General features: G+C 36.9%; 1 protein-coding gene across 16 annotated transcripts in view; it reads left to right on the top strand.

The window, feature by feature from the left end:
* The window catches only part of lcorl (ligand dependent nuclear receptor corepressor-like), a 122,547-nt gene extending 105,253 nt beyond the window's left edge, over window positions 1-17,294 (top strand). For 11 of the 16 annotated variants that reach the window (XM_048528139.2, XM_048528130.2, XM_048528156.2 and 8 more), the window contains 2 exons: window positions 872-6,252; window positions 11,123-17,293. In XM_048528139.2, the coding sequence (XP_048384096.1) occupies window positions 872-6,252; window positions 11,123-11,136 (5,395 nt within the window). In that variant the 3' untranslated portion in view covers window positions 11,137-17,293. Of the gene's footprint in view, window positions 1-871; window positions 6,253-11,122 lie in introns of those variants that run through there. The other 5 variants (XM_048528287.2, XM_048528277.2, XM_048528192.2 and 2 more) reach the window with 4 other exon arrangements.
* Window positions 17,295-17,866: the final 572 nt, after the last annotated feature.

The raw sequence follows: 17,866 nt of genomic DNA, 5'->3' as shown, positions 1-17,866 counted from the left end.
AAAACTGTTTACAATAGTGGGTACAATTCATTCAATTCCTACAGATTAGCAATCCAAGAAATTTTTCAGCAAGGATTGCAGTCATCTGTGTTCTTCATTGCTATCAAAACCTGTTTTGTAAAGGTTAAATGTTATTGAAAGTTCTTGTTTCAAGAAAGAATGGGATCTAATTTGAATGAAAATTGAGTATTAGTTTAATCTATGATGGTATTTCTCAGACATTTTTCAAATTTCTTTCTTAATTTTTACCATGCTGCAGAATAACTGGGTTAATAATTTGCATGGATTGCACCTTTGTACCAACGTGCACAAAAATGGAAGCAAGATCCAGCAAATTATTATAACTGTGAAAATTAATGTAATGTTGTAAGTTTGTTTAGAATGATCTAAAACTTTGACTTAATTTCATGTCCTATAGTCATGTTTAATGCATATCAAGCATCATGTTGAGAAACTTTTACTGAATAAATTATTAACATTTTTCTAGATGTCAAAAACTCAATGAATGCACTTGTTCTCTGAATTTGCCCAGTTTGATGATAGTCTTTAATAATGCAGGACAACTTCATGGAGCTGGCAATTGTGCCCCCTTCATATACAAATAACTAATATCTGAGAAAAATGCTGTAGTTATGATATGCCTTTTTTGTAGGATATGCCTATGTATATGTAAAGATTTTGGCACAGTATTGTGTCAAATGCGAGCGCTCATTTCACAAGTGATCATCTCTTCTTCCAGGAGCTGATTTTGAACGTTTGAGGTTTTGATGTAATATCTTTAGTGATTGTATTTAAACAATTTTGCCATCATTATTAATTGTAACCTTGCTAGAAGGAATATTGTAATGATGTGTTTTATTTATTTTTGCAGTTTTAAGAAGGAAACTGATGCAGGAGTGGTGTCCAACTCAGCTGAGAAAACTGGCTACATAAATCATGAAGCATTAAATGAAATTTTATCTACTTTATGCCCTAATCATCGGAAACTTCTGACTACAATGCTTAAGTGTCTAATCCAAGAGAGAGACTCTTCCAATGTGCAATACAGAGATCAAAGAATTACACAATTTAAAAGTTCCTCATCTGACTTCAATGAAAATAAAATATCTGAGGGATTATATAACTGTAATAGATTCCAATGGTGTGAAAATTGCACCTTGCAAACTGTAGAGAAAGTTCCTTTTCCATGGGTTTCTTGCTGCTTAAGAAACCTACGTTGTTTATCATGCAAAAAAGGAACTCATGGCTGTCTCACCATAATAAGTAATGGAGTTTGCAAACAGTGTAACAGAAGCAATATCTACCAAATTTGTACTGGGTCTTATAAACATTTGTCTGGATGCACTAATGCTGAAGAAAGTACCATTCAAGCTTGCAGTGAACCTCCAGATGAAGAAACTTGCAGCATAGAAACACCAAAATCTTCAGCCTTCCCAGGTAATGTCACAGATTATAGTAAACCACGAAGTCCATCCCCTCCACCTTTATCACCAGTAAGAACTGATGAATTTGAAATTGATGAAATGAGCAAAACTGCTTCAGCTTTCAATGCTGATAGTATTGAGCTTGCCATTACTCACCCTCCCTCTCTTTCACCAGAAGAGGAAAAGGATTATGACCCAGTAGTCTCAGGCCAAACACACAAGTCAAAATTTGCAGAAAAATTCGAGGAAGGAATAGATGGGTTTGTGGCAGTTGGTGAAATTAGTAGATCATCAGATTCTGAGAATGATCTGGAAAAAGGTGAAAATTCTGCTTCTTTTCAGGAGGTAATGGAACGAATAAATGAAAAGTTGAAAACAATAGAAACAACAGATGATGGCCAAATTTTGGCTGATCTCTTCAACAATGATTCTTACCAAGGCAGTAATGGTAGTTTTAAGTTGAGAGAAATTGCAGCCACTTTGCTACACAAAGCAAAGGTCAGCGATTATAGCCTAATGGAGTTACTTAGGCAGCATGAGGAAAACCGAATAATTCAAACACGTTTTCGGAAACGTCAAGAAACATTAATTGCTCTGCACAACTCTCCAGATTCTCCATTGTCTCGACGTCAAACAGTGCAAATAAAGAGGGACCTTGCAAATCTTGACCAGCTTTTTTCAAGTAAGAAATCGGCATCTGAAAAATTTGGAAAGCGGCTAGCAAGGAGCAGCACTAGAGATGCGTGCTCACTAGCCAGAGAATATTCACCCATCAGTGAAGATTTCCAAAGTGTGAACAACTTAAATAAATATTGTGGTGGTTTCCATGATCAGTGCAAAACTGAATTCAAGAGTTTATCTGAAGAGCATGTATCGGGTGGATCAAGAGATGTGACAGAATGCATAAATTCACCAGAGAGTTCAGACTTGGATCTGTTCAACATTCTTGAGGTAACTGAAATGGATGTCGAAACTCCCAGTGATAGCACTGATAACTTGGTAGTCGATCCTGGTTATAAAGATGTGCCTGTGGTCTTGCAAAATTCTGAGAAGATAGATTGTATGTCAAATATTGGCAGGGCCAAACGAAATATTCTGCCACCAGAAAGGTTTTCTATATACATTACTGAGCCTAGAAAAATGTTTTATGCTGCTTGTTTTTCAGAAAATCCCCAGCGTAAACCTGTTAAGGCAAAAAAACCTGATCTGGGCTATGAGGGTAGTGCTAGTGAAATGTCTAACACTGACAGCCCCATGAAGCAAGAGCTACTCAATGGACAGGACAATATAATTGTATATGAAGTGACTGAAAGCTTAGAAGTATCCACTTCTAGTCAGTCTGAACTTATAAAGGGCAAAAATAGCATAAGCAATGAAAATCGTGGAAATAAGCCTAATATACCTGAGGTGGTACCAAATGAACTTGTGGATCAATGTAACAATAAAATACAAAAGACAACTACAGTGTTGAGCACTGACCCAGTGGAAGCAGTTTGTTCCATGGAATGTAATGGCCCTGCACAATCTGATATTTGTATTAATTTTTGCACTAAGGATTACTCAAAATTTGTCGATAAGCATGGAATTTTGGAGAATGCAGTAAACCATTTACTGTCCGGTTCACCTGAATCCGGAGCTGCAAATATGCTTGAGTCTAATTCACTTTTAGGCAGTGACTACCTGAGTGTAATTTCCCCATTGCAGCAAAAAGACTCTGCCGAGGAATTTGTTGGCAAGCCTGATGGTCTACAACGTGCAGCTTGTGAATGCTCAGTTTTTGAGAATACTAATTCTACAAATAAAACAGGTCAGAATTGTCCAAGTAGCTACAACAGCCCCATAAAACTAATGTTTCTGTCTAAAATAAGTAGTGAAAAAGGAATTAAATATACGCTGAAGTCTGTAAACTCTTCTAAGATTGACACAACCAGCTGTATTTCAAACCTTGATCTTGATGTTCTTCTTAAAACACCAGAGGAAAGTAATTCATTCACCGCTGAAAGTAGTAACACGCCAGAATATTTCCCAAACCCATGTCCTAAAAGTGGTGATACAGTGGAATATTTCCCAAATTCAGTAGCTGAAAGTAGTCATGCAGCAGAATGTTTGCAGAGTTGTTCAGAAAGTTCACCTGCCTGTGAGGAAGTTAATTGTAATGTTGAAATGGAAACCTGTAGTTATAATAGTTCTGCATTTCGTTCCAACAGTTTTACAAGAAAAGCTGCAGTTGAAATTACCGATCAAATAATAGAATTGGCAGCAACTCCAAAGGAAATAGACGAATCTATTCTAAAACGCAAGCCTGGTCGTCCCAAAAAACTAGGCCCACCTGTGGAAAAACAGATTAAAAGGCCAAAGGGCAGACCACCTAAACCTAAAATAGAACTGCCTGAACCTGTTGAATGCACAGCTGAAGCTCCAGATACTGGAAAAGTCAGTACATTACGTTTATCTTCCACAGATGATAGCCGCAATATTAGAATTACAGTTGTCTATGGAAGATCGAGACGGTTCAGAAGGTTTGTGTCCAAGAATGATAAAATTGTCATTAATGCTACTAAGAGTGATTTAAATCAAACTTCTGAGAAACAAATAGAAGAAATGGTGCAGGGGTCTGCAGAGGAATTTTTTGGTAAGCCTCCTAGTTCTGCATCTGTGACCCAAGGTGAAAATCGATTTGATTTAGTGAGACCCATTAAAGATAAAACTGTTTTGCTTCACAGCAGTGGCAATGCTATTTGTCCAAATAGTAAGCCGACTGCTCTTAAAACTTCTAACAGTGGACAGCGAAAGCCTGGGCGCCCTGCAAAAGTTAAAATTTCAGGTATATCAGTAACTGTTGATGCAGTATCACCTCAGGAAAGAAAAGTCAGTATTAATAGTGTATTACCTCCATTGGTCCAAGAGTATTCACCGTCAAATAAATTGTCTGTAGATGCATCAAACGAAGATGGTGAATCATCTGCAATAATACAAAATGATTGTGGAATAAGCTCAAAGGATAGTCTTGGTGACAAGAAAGCAAAATCTGTCCTACCCTTGAGACATTCTGTTAGACTCAAAAAACCATCTCTACACTTCCTGCATTCTTTCGCAAGCTCCAGTTCATTTTCTCAAAGTAATGCTTTGGTACACAAATCTCGGAAAGTGCTTTTAAACAAACCAGGGAATGAACTTGCTAAAAACAGAAATTTGGATATTACTATTGTATCTGAAAACATCACCTCAAATCTTCCATCAGTGAATAAGAAAGAGGAAACCACAAATGAAGTAGCTGAATTTGGCTGTAGTTCGGAACTATCAGCAGATCCCATTTTTGTGTCAAGCGCTTCACTGAAATGGTGGCACACCTCCATTTCAAAACAAACTTTGCAGGAAGAACTTGACAAACAATTTGAACTGGTCAACCATGGTTGGCTGCCTGTTGATCCTGCAGAATTGAATAATTCTGACAAAAGAAAATACCCAGGTCACTTAGATAGAGTAACTAAATCTGTGGTGATTGTGGGTGACGATAAGCATGTTCAAGTTTCTCCAGTCCAAATGTTGTTTCAGAAAAATTGTAATATGGATAAAATTTGTGCATGGTTCATGCAAACAACAGAAACTCATTCATTATCTATTGTAAGAAAAGAGAATGCACGTGATCCTATTGAAGTTCTGAATGCTAATGGAGTTTTAACAGCAGGAAGTCAAGTTAATACTTGTTCGAATCCTCAAGCGGAGCATTTAAAAAAGCACCTTAAAAAATTTGCACTAGAATCTCCTGTAAAACCAAGAACGCACTTCCCTCCTTCAAGCAGAATGTCCAATTTAAAAGTCTGTAAAGACAGAAGGAAGCTTTTACGACTTTGCTGTAAACCACAACATTCAAGCCACAAAGAATTGTCACAGCATCGTAGAGTTCAGTATGAACAGTGGAAATCTGTTTGGAAATGTGTAAGTGGAAATCCACAGTACCAAAATCTTAAGCCAAGCACCATGAAAACAGCAGTCAGCAAAAACAGTAAGAAAACTGAGCTTGAAATTAATAGCTTTCCACCTGAAGGAGAGCCAGTATTAATGGCCAGTCGAAAGGAAAATGAAAGCAAAGATAAACTTAAACCTGTAAATAGCGTAGATGTTGGTTTATCTGACTGTGCCACCGTACAGAACTTAAATTCAACAAACTACCCCAAATGCAAAAGAACTGAAAAATTTGAATCCTTAGCAGAAGATTCAGAACAAGAGTCAGTTCTGGAGGGGCAACACAAAACCACTTTCCAAAATGCAAACTGGAAACTGGGCAATTTTAAAGAGTGTAGGGTATTTCTAAGAAAGATAAACTCTCTGGAACAGAGCCATTTTAGAAATTATGATGCCTGGCAGCAGTCCAAAAATAGATTATCTGATACTAAAGGCACAAGTAACCTTCAGAGGTACACTGAAGAACATAATGATTCTTGTGGTGAAGTTAATGCATTTGAAACACAAAGCTCACACTCTACAGGTCCTACTTTATATGAACTGAAAGGGAAGAGAAAGCACAAAGAAAGGACAAGTAATGAGACTGGATTAAGCAGTTTGCCATCTAAAAAAGTTCAGCACTTTCCCAGCAAATGGTCAATGCCCTGCCACATTGACAGCGATCACTTTCCTTCATTGAGTAGCAACAGTAACCCAGTCAAAGAAAATAAATCACAAAAGGAAAATGCAGAAATAGTGAAGAGTAATGCAGGGAAAAGGAAAAGATGCCAAGATGTGAGTACAACTGCAGCAACAGTGAAGAGGCTGAGACGATCATCTGTTGAACAAAGACTACCATATAATCAATTACAGTTTCAAATAGGTAAGGGTAATCCATTTTTCAATAATTCATCGTTGCAGAACAATTGAAACCTCAGCCATTCTACCTCTACCTTTTATTTATTGAAGTCTGTAGTTATGACCCTGATTCAGTGAAGTGAAATGAAAAGCTAGTATAAAAAAACTACTGCACCCTAAGATGTAGTAATGTTTTATCCACTGGCACTTTGCCATTATTCTGTGTGCATGCATTTTCTGTATGGCCAGTTAAGACCAATGAAGCCATATCTATTTATATTAAATAATTTCGGCAAACATTCTTTCACTTGTCTGAAATTTTCTGTCTAACCTGGGCTGGAGTTGGTTAGCCATAACTTCTGGGTTAAAATCCTGTTCAGAATGAGATGGAAGTCTTCTGACTTCTGATTCAGTAGATATGGGCTGCCTTAAGGCAGTTATTTATGGGCATAGTGCCAAAATTGGCACTACTATGTGATGGCTGTCATGGGAAACAAAAAGCCCACCCTGGCCCAATGTGGATATTGCACACATTTCTTTTTGAGCAGAGTAAAGGGGGCTTTACACTGTATCTGACTGTATTAAATGTAACCTGCCCCTACCACATGTCAACACTTATTAGATTAGACCTGGAGATCACAACTCATCTGGGTACCACACTTTAAAATATATTGATGTGGGAGTTAGCATTGAGTATTACTGGAATAATACCTCAACTCCAAGGGTCACACTACAAAGTGAGATTCAACAAACTAAGTTTATTCTGTTAACAGTGATGAGGTGATTTGATCAAGTTTCTGCAGCTGTTAGAAGCTACTAGTAGGATAGATTGGAAGGAACTATTTCTTTTAATTACAGCATCTAGACTGAAGAGTCATGTTCTAAAAGATAGAGAGGCCTTGCAGGAGTGAGATTAGGAAGTATTACTTTACACAGTGATAAGTTTGTACTCTATATGAATGACAATTATTGCTTAATTAATTTTATAACTGAAATTGACTATAAAAATCTTTCAAAGGTTATTAACAGATGTAAAGTTAAGTCACAAATGATATTGAATTGTGGCCTTGCAGTGCAAAATGGCCTTTTCTTTGTGTTTTCTGTTCCTAAGATGAACATCCCAAAGCTTGATGAAAGCTTTTTGAGAAATGAGGCAATAACAAACTTGTTGGAAAACCAATGGGGCACACAAGAATATTAGTCAGTATTCCTCTATTGTGAGATAACACATTTATGTAACTGTCCCATTGGTGTCTCAATTGGTTAAATTTTAAATGCTTATCCTTGGTTAATTGATATGGTTTCTGTGTACAGAAAGTTATACTGAGACAAGATCACAAAGTGTAATTTGCAGCTCCTGAGGCTTCAACTGTTAAAATCCTTTTTTATGTTTAAAAAAAAAACTTTTGAATCAACTCTTTCATGGAAAAGATGCCATGGAATGCATATTTGATGCAATTGACTCTCCAAAATTAAGGGAGGTTTTTTTTTGCCAACAATCCAACCAGCCCAGTCGTCTTTCATACATCAGTCTTGCCATCTCAAAAATAAATCTGCCTTATAGCTAGAGCATTCTTACTCAGATAAGGAGACCAAAACTGCACTCCAATTGTGGTCTAACCAAGGCCTGTGAAATTTTACAACAAATCATTTCTGCTTCTCTTGCTACAAAGTCCAATGTACCCTGTGCCTTCTCTGCCTGCTATATCTACATACTTGCTTACAGCAACTGATATACAAGGACACCCAGGTCTCGTTGCACACTCTCCTCTCTGTTTATAACTATTTAGATAATCTGCCTCCCTGTTTTTTGTTACCATGTACTTCATCTCCAATGCACTTACTAATTCACCCAATTTGTCTCAATCTCATTGAAGCATCTCTGCATCCTCCTCACAGATCACCATTTCACTTAGTTTTCTGTCATCTGCAGACATGGCGTATTACATTTTAGCTCCCTCATCTAAATCATTCATACATATTGTGAATAGCTGGGGGCCAAGCAGTGATCTCTGCAGTACTCTCTAGTCACTGGGTGCAACTGTGGAGGGGGGGGGGGGGGGCCCTACTTATTGTTATTCTTTATTATCTGTCTGCCAACTAATTCTACATCTATGTCAGCACATTATCCTCAATTCCACATGCTTTACTTGTCAATCTCTTGTATGGGATCTTACCAAAGCTTTCTGAAAGTTCAAATAAACCACATTCACTAGCTCCCCTTTGTCAACTCTACGCGATTGGAAATTTACAGTAGATTTGATTTCCCTTTTATACATTAATGTTCATTTTGATCCTGTTGCTGTTTCTCAAGTACCCTGCTCATTTTATAATGGCCTCTACCACTCCTCTACTACCAATGTCAGGCTAATTGCTGTAGAATTCTAGGATAGTTTTTAAAAATTTCTTTTACTAGTAGTGGTGTTAGCTGCTAATCTATAGGAGCTATTCGAAAGTTTGTCACATCTCTTAGGATGACCATCCATTCGTCCACTATTTCGAGGGCCGCTTGGGTTTTCTCAGATATGGATTATTGAGCCCTGGGGACTCAATTTCTCCAACACTTCACTGACTGATTTCCTTTCATTCCTCACTCTTGCTAGACTCCTACTTCCCCAACATTTTCAGAAATGTTCTATGTACTAGAATCATAGAATCAGTACAGTGTGGAAGTAGGCATTCAGCCCATCAAATCCACACCAACCCTCTGAAGAGCATACCACTCAGACCCACCTCCCTTAACCCTATCCCTGCAGTCCTGCATTTCCCAAGGCTAATTCACCTAACTTGCATATCTGTGGACAAACTGGACAATTTATCGTGGCCAATCCACCTAACCCACATATCTTTAGACTATGGGAGGACGCCGGAATGCTCTCAGAAAACACAAACTGGGTGAATGTGCAAACTTGACATAGGTTCAATTCCACCCTTGGCGATTGTCTAAGATCCTGGTGCTATGAGGCAGCAGTGCTAACCACTGAGCTTTGTGAAGACATAACTAAAATGTGTATTCCATTGGACTGCCAACTCTTTGTTTCACCAGTATACTCTTCTGCCTCTGACTGTAATGGACCTGCATTCATCCTGACTACTTTTTTCACTTCACATACTTACAAAATGATTGTAAAAGCTTCTATATTTTCCCCAGAAGCTTGTTCATTACTGTATTTTCCCCATCTTAATCAATCTTTCTGCACCCCTTTGAAGTATGATCTGCTCCCAGTCCCTGAGTCTGCTATTTTTAGCCTATTTGTATGTCCCTCCTTTGTATCTAATCCTGCATAGTTCCCCTTGTTAGCCATGGTTGGGCTACCTTTCCCTTCTATTTGTGTGCCAGACAGGAATGAACAATTGTTGCAGTTTCACAGCATGCTGTTCTTAAATGTCTGCCATGGCCTAGTTACTGTCCTTCCTTTGAGCGACATTTCCAATTTATCATAGCCGTCTTGCACCCATGAATGTGAGCCCATCATCATAGGGAGTAATTGACGTGAAGAATGCCAATGCATTTAAGGAACAACTAACATTGTGACTTGTTCCTCAACCTGTTTTCCTACCTATCTTTTCATTATCAGCAAACTTTGGCAAGAATGTTCTTGGTTGCTTTATTCAAGTTACTAATATAGATTGTATATAGTTAAAGTTCCAGGACTAATCCCTGTCTCACACCACTGCTTGTAGTTTGTGAATCTGAAAATTTCACAAACTAACAGAACTTGCCCTTGGAGAACACTACTTGTTTCAGTTTCTAAAAGTGAGATCTCTTAATTTCAAACTACGTCCTAGTTTTAGTGTCCCTCCCATGAGCAATAATCTTCCAGAAATCCACAAGTCCCCTTTAAGATATTGTATTTCAATAAGGTCATCTCTCATTCTTCTAAACTACAATGAATAAAGGCTCATACAAGGAGGAAGTCTAGTGTACCTGAATATTTCACATGCATTAGCCAATTCTCTGTTCAAGCTCCTATTATCCCCCAATACCACGGGTTCTTACCTTGAGTAGTATGCTTTAAAGTGACACCTTATCAAATGCGTTTTGCAAGTCCAGAGACATTACATGATTTTTCTTTTATTTACCTTGTTTGTTACATCCCAAAAAGAAATTTGTCAAATGTGATTTCCTTTTCATACAGTCGGGCAGAGCCAATATGGTTATGTTTTTCTCTGTTCCACTGGATCGCACTGTTTCATCAGTGGTAGATATTAGACTAACTGGTATATAGTTCCATGTTTTCTGCCCCTCCTTTCTGTAATAGTGGCGTTACATTTTGAGTTTACCAATCCATTGGAACATTTCCAGATTCTAGGGATTTCTGGAAGATTGCAAAAAGATGTAGCCACTTATTTTAAAACCCTATGAAGCAGGCTGTCAGGTCCAGGGACCTTAGCAACATTTATTCCTATGTGCTTTTCCACCTCCTGTTGTCCAGAAATTACCACTAAGTATATTATTATCATAGTGACAAACATACCCGCAACTGTACTTCAATTGTAGACTAGTTGAGAGCATCTAACAAAAGAAATCAGTTGTCAGGTTCATTAAACAAAAGCACTGAGGGAGTTAACAAATCAAGCACTTGAAAACTCTTTAAGAACGTGATTAGTTGTCAGAGAAAATCCAATTTTTTGCATTTTGTCACACCTTTTTTTGTTTTTCTCATCAAATGAAACAAACAGTTACTCATACTGAGTTGCTGGGTATGGTGAAATCAATCATGGTGCAGTTTATTTTTTAAAAGTCCTTATTTCCCATCTGGTTTAACCATGTTAATGTCAATGCCATTTGAAGAATTAAAAATTCCCATTGTTAGGCTTGAAATGCTTAAATGACATAGGAGAATTTGTGAGGAGATATTTTGGAAGTTAATTTTTTCAATTTTTGCATATAGGAAACTCGAGTTGATGCAGGATTATACCGTAACAATGGATGACTGAAATAAAACAATGCATCAGTTCCTACCAAGGCTTGGCACAACCTGTCATAAATTGAGAATTTTAAGAAGAAAACTTTATCTCACTCAGCGTCACATTAGTGCCTTGATATTCAGCCTACTGATTCAGGTTGAATGTATGTAGCAATAACACTTGTATTTGCTGCTTTGTATCCAAAACCTGAAGCTGTGTGAACAATGTTGTAGATATCAGAGGTTGCACTAATACTTTTTTGTAAACATTCTTTACTCTTATTTTGTTCTGTCTTGTAAGAACTGGTTAAATCTACAGTTCAACATTTCTCTTAGGTTACTACTAGATCTCAATGTACTTTACAACAAAAGCATTAATTGTCTAAATATTCTTTTTTTTAATGAGCTCTTCTGTTTGGAATTTATTTGCACCAAGCACAGCACATTTGAAGGTCGCAATGCAGTAAAGGTTTATATGACATTTTTGGAAGAGGAATGATGGAGCATGATGTATTTTCATTATCCATGCTTTTGAAAACCATAGCACTTCAGTAATTGTACTTTATACTTTATTCACTTTTGATGTATATTACATTGTAATTTTTTTATAAATTTGTATCCTTAATGAGTAATTGGTGAACTTTCAAAATTTTAAACAATTTAAATTGTGTTTTTGTGGAAACACCTATTGATGCAGGAGTAATAACTACCTCAATCAGTTAAGTGATGGTCTAGTCTAAACCTTTTGTTGGGGGTGGAGGTGTCCATTGATACAATAAATGTAGACTGCAATGGTACCTGAAGCTTTCTGTTACAAGTCGTCAGCAATTATTTGGTCACAGACTTGAGAAACTGGCCATTATCGTATCATCGTGATCCAAATACACACAACAGCATATTTTTCCAAGTGCACTTCCTCAGTGACATTTAACTCAGGGAAAATAAAACTTGTATTTTGTTTCCAGTTAACTTAAGTCTGGATAGAAGTGCCCTGTGGTAATGTGTTACTATTCTGAATGTGATTACCTGGAGTGCAGCATTTCTCTATTAGGATTTTTATTTTTACAGCTGCGTGCACCTTGCTTATTCATTGCCCTGTCAACTGTATTAATGTTTAGAAATTTGAAATTGTACGGCATTATCTTAACTAGAATGAGTTTTTTGGGTTGTAAAATGAAAAAGAAAGTTTCATCTTTTATTTTTGTTCACAATTTTCTATAACCCTGTATCATAGTGAAATTACATTGTAGGTTTCTTGAAATAATTTCTGTAAAGATAGACAATAGCTGAATCTTGACACTTAATATCATCTTGGCTAACTATCTCAATGCCATACTCCCATTTCTACTTCTAGAAATCTATGTATTTCTTCAATATATTCAGCAATTTGTTCTTGTTAGCCTGATGTGATGGAGAATTCCACAGGTTCAGCAGTTTCTGGGTGAAGAAGTTTCTCTTCATCTCTGTTTTAAATGGCCTATTCCATATACTGAAGTTGTGATCTTTGTTCCACAGTCTCACCATCACCAAAGACAGTATCATCAATGTATTCAGTTTCTGACAGAGTTTTATACATTTCAGTGGACCCCATCTCATTCTTCTAAACTCCATTGAATATGGACCTAATCAACCTAACCTCCTCATTCAACAAGCCTGCCACCTAGAAATGAACCTTTGCACTCCCTCTCTGGCGAGTATGTTTACTGTAACATATTTATGCATTCAAGTATTCTTTGCTTCATTTTGTGAACTACTGTCCACTTTTGTGACTGGGATATAAATCCTTTTTGTAAAAAAGGGCCAGCCAGTATTGTACAACAAAAAAATAGTATCCAGAGTATGAGATTGTAGGACCTGCAGATGCTGGTGAATCTGAAATACCAAGGTGTAGAGCTGGATGAACACAGCAGCCAAGCAGCATCAGAGGAGCAGGAAGGCTGATGTTTCGGGCCTAGACCCTGCAGTTTCTACTGTCTCTGAAACATGATTTCAGTAGTGCTTTATATAGAAGCCATGATAAATCTGTCTATCCAACATAACAGATGATCTGACTTGCAATCTGAAAAATGTCAGTGTTTAATTATTGTATCCAAATATTTTGATCTGCTTGAAACTACTTTAATTTAACCGCTGTTTGTCATGCATTTGTTTAATTGCTTGATTTTGTAGAAGTCTGAATTCTGCCACTTTTTACACATCGTTTTGATTTCTCATTCAGTTTAATGTTCCTACAAAATTGGATATTCCACTTGCACACTGTTTTATTCGTTATGAACATTTGGAACGCAAGAATTGTTGGTGGGTAACTTAACCTAAGCTCCCCAAATTCAACCCCCGTTAATATTTAATCACACTTTTTCTCCTGCAAATTCCACTGGCATGAATAGCCTTAATGTCATCAATATATTCCTTTTTCAAAATAGTTTTTCGAAGGGATCTTAACCTCATTCCTCAGGATCATCTGGCCTCTTAAGGGCATTGAATCCCGCGTTCACACTCTCTCAGGTACCTTGTCTGTTTAAGTTTTGATTGAGTGCTAAAGCATGATCACGATCAAGATGTGGGAAGTGTGAAACTATATGAATGTATTCCTTAACACCAGAGTCAGTGAAGAGTAATCAAATGATATTAACCCCCTTCTCCCCAATCAAGATAATTTGTTAGTTGCAGTAGTATTTATATAGAACATGTGAAAATTGGGCTTTTCTGACCTGCATAGCTAATACTGAGTTTAGTGACATACTTATGATCATAGGTCCTTTGTGTTTCTGACCAACAGTCCTAGTAGTGGTCTGTAAATCCAAAATGAGTGGCAGTTTACAGATCAGTTAACCAATAGATGAGCCTGCTTAAGGATACTTGTTTTAAGTTTCCAAGTTAATGTGAGATATGTGAAATCATTATATTACCTCCCCCTAACAAATTGTTGCTGTTCTCAATACTGTTTGGTATTAGAAATATAGAAAATGAGTCGAAGGATGTTTGATCCTTCAAGCTAGCTCTACTATTTAATATGATTATGGCTTATCATTTAATAATTTCCAGTTACTGCTTTCTCCCCTTACCCTTTGATCCCTTTAGACTTGAGAACTACTTCTAACCTCTTGAAATCATTCAGTGTTTTGGTCTCTGCCATCTTTGTCAGATAAATATACAGGCTTACCATTCTCTGGGTGAAGAAATTTCTGAACTCATTCCTAAATAGCCTAGCTGATAATCCCTAGGTTATAAACCGTGGTTCTGGACTCCCTGATCATCAGCAACATCCTTCCTATGTTCACCCTGTCCAGATCTGTTAGGATTTCATTGTTTTTTTATGAGATTGGAGTTTAGAAGAATGACAGACTATAAATATAGCCCTAACTCGTCCAGTACCCCTCAATATGTCAATCGTGCCATCCCAGGAATCGGCTAATAAGGCCATAAGATGTCAGAACAGATGTAGGCCATTTATCCCACCAAGTCTGCTCTGCCATTCAATCATGGCTGATGTGTTTCTCAATTTCATTCTCCTGCCTTCTCCCTGTAGTCCTTGACCCTATCCCCTGACCCCCTTTGCTAATCAAGAATCCACCCATATCTGTTTTAAAGGCATTCTGTGTTTCAGCCTCCACGGCCTTCCAAAGCAATAATTCCACAGATTTGCCAACCTCATGAAATTCCTCTTCATCTCAGTTTCCTTTTAAAAGCACTTATGCTATTTCCTTTAATCACTTGAGTCCAAGTTTCACATTCTAACCATATAGCAGTTACTGTTTTGTACTTGCGCCCTAGTTTTAGATTCTCACCCACAAATAGAAATATCCTGTCCAGTCTAACTTGTCTAATCCAGTCATGTTTTCCAAGGCCCTAACCTGTTTAATTTTTCTCCATGGCTGCAAACTTTGCATTCTGGTGCCATCCTAATCGTTTTTTTTTGCATTTTCTCCAGCACTTCTCAACTATGTTCATAATATGGAAATCAGAATTCTGCACAGTACATCAAGAACTTGGGTTCTATACAAGTTTTAACTTATCTAAACTGAAATTCAAAACAGCTAAAGCTAAAAGTCCTCAATAGCAGTGTAGATCTGGAGGCAGCATCAGAGGAGCAGGAAAGTTGACGTTTAGGGTTGGGGCCCTTCTTCAGAAAAAAAATCTCAAAGCTAGAAGTTCTCTTTTCCTCTTTCTTTGCTGACCTGACCACCTATGTTGCTTTTAAGAATTCATTTACCAGCATCCCTAGACTCCTTTTGCTGTTTATTTTAAAGTGTGGTGGTTAATTCCACCTCTTGTACCAGCGTGCACCTTGTATTTATTATTGTTAATTTTGATTTGCTGCTTAACTGCCCAGTCATAAGTCTTCTGATGATTTGTATTCTTTTCTTTCTCCATATATAATCCCTGTTTGATATAATCTGGTTTTGATATTTTAAGGCCAACCTATTAATGTATAATGTGAATTACAATGACCTCAGCATTGGTCTTTGTGGAGCAGTGCTTTCTACATAGCTCTCATCTTAAATATTTTATACTCCTGTTCTTTGTCTTTTTTCCGCGCCCCCCCCCCCCCCCCCCCCACCATTTTTCTAGCCAGATTTCTGTCTGTTCAGCAATTTGTCATGTGGGTGAGCATAGACTTTTGTATTTTTTTTTCTAATTCACTGTCAGGATGAGGATATGACTAGGCCAGCATTTATTGCACATCCCTAATTGCTCAGAGGGCAGTTAAGAATCAACCATGTTGCTGTGGGCCTGGAGTCACATGTAGGCCAGACCAGGTAAGGATGGCATTTTCCTTCCCGAAAGGGCTTTAGTGAAATAGATGAGTTTTCCTGCCATTCATGGTCACTATTAGACTTAATTGCAGATTTTTTTATTATTTATTGAATTCAAATTCATGATGGGATTCAAACCCAAGTTCCCAGCATATTATAAGGGTCTCTGGATTAACAGTCCAGCGATTATACTATTAGCCATTGCCACCCAGATCCATATTTTGCCAATGGAATACTATGGACAATTCTAGGCATGACATTCAGGCAAAATTTAGAGGCCAAAGATGAAGGACTACAGTTATGATGAGAAATTGGACAAGTTAGGATTGTTCTCCTTGGAAAATAAAAAGCTTGACATAACCTAATAAAAGTTCTCAAGTACCTATTTTGGTAAAGTTGATAGAGAAAAAATTGCTCTTCCTGTAAAGGTACGGGATGCAAAGAGCAGACTTTGACAGATGAAAAGGTGAGGCCATAAAGGTCATGTGAATAAACCTATTTTGGGTGCGATATATTTCCTTTTATTTGGACTAGGTATGATTAGAAAATTTTTAAGGTAAATTCAATTTCCACATTAGAGAAGGCCACATTAATGATCATATCTCCCAGTGTCAAACATTGGATGTTTCAGAAACTAATGCTCAGTATTTCATCCCATAATTCTACCTTGGTTCTTAATTTTACCTTGGTATTCTTATGGTAATTTATTTAAAATAGCAAAATATTGTGGGTGCTGGAAATCGAAAATAACAACAATGTTGGAAATATACAGCTGGTCTGGCAGCATCTGTGGCATGAAGTGGTGTTAACATTTCAAATCAATGATTTCTTCATTGGTTTTTACGTAGCATTAGGTTGTTACATGAAAACTAAGAATGGCAAATTTAAATTCTAAACAGCTTCATATGTATTTCATCAGAATTAACTTATAATTTATCAACTATCATTATTGGAACAAAGTTTCAGGAAATTATAAATTTAATCAAATGATGAAATAGATTCAAAGTGAAGAATGGCTCTCTTTATCTTTCATATCATTGTTAAATGTTCTTGTGCTTACAAAGGGAGTGTTTATTTTTCTTGGGCAAGAAAATAAGTCATTTTACATGACATAGAATCTATGTGCTGTGCCATGCTTTTTTATGAATTGATTTTCCCTTTTGGGCTACTTGGGTACATCTTTAAACTGTGAAAGCTTCTGAAGAAAATCTGCTATCTTATTTATCTTGGTGCTACTTTCAGTGTACTTACTACTATTACCAAAAGAAATTCCTAAAGTGAAATATTTGACAAATATGTATGTGCACTGCAAAATATTTTTATATATTTTAGCAAGTATCTTATTTTAAATGTCATTATATAAGATGTTTGACTCTGTAAATAATATCAGATTAAATAAAGCAAGCCTGAAACCCTTTTTTTTAAATTGGCTGATGTTTGAGGTAGACCATTTTGATAAGCCACCTTCACTCTGGATAGTTTTCACATTGTCACTTCAGGTATCAGAACTAACGTTTTTGTGGTTTACATCTTTAGTATTTAGCAGCTACATCCTAATGCCATAGATTTTTGATCCGAATACTCCCACATGAAGTCAACTAATAACAGTGCTCAGTGATCTTAATTTTAGATGGGACTTCTGATGATGGTTCATTTATTTGTCCCTTCCTAAGCTACTCCAGGGTAACTTGTGCAATTGTTAATTGGAATTTTGCATGCACTTTAATTTATGCTAACCAGAGGTACAATTTTAATGCCAAAATATTAGATTTATTTCTATGCTTATCTGTAACTAATTTTTCACAGGAGTTTTAATATACACAATAGCACTTCCCTGATTTCCTGAAATAATAGGTCTTTCCTGTTCCTGGATTTTTGGGGATAACCAGGCTTTTGTACAGAACTTCATGGAACTTTGAGCTATAAAACTGGCCATCAGAATTTTTATCTTTGCTATGCTTTGTTGCTATTT

Source organism: Stegostoma tigrinum, chromosome 1 (assembly GCF_030684315.1).
Source record: "Stegostoma tigrinum isolate sSteTig4 chromosome 1, sSteTig4.hap1, whole genome shotgun sequence".
In the NCBI taxonomy this organism is placed as follows: domain Eukaryota; kingdom Metazoa; phylum Chordata; class Chondrichthyes; order Orectolobiformes; family Stegostomatidae; genus Stegostoma; species Stegostoma tigrinum.
Note: the sequence above shows the minus strand (reverse complement) of the source record. Positions and strands in the feature narration are given on the sequence as shown.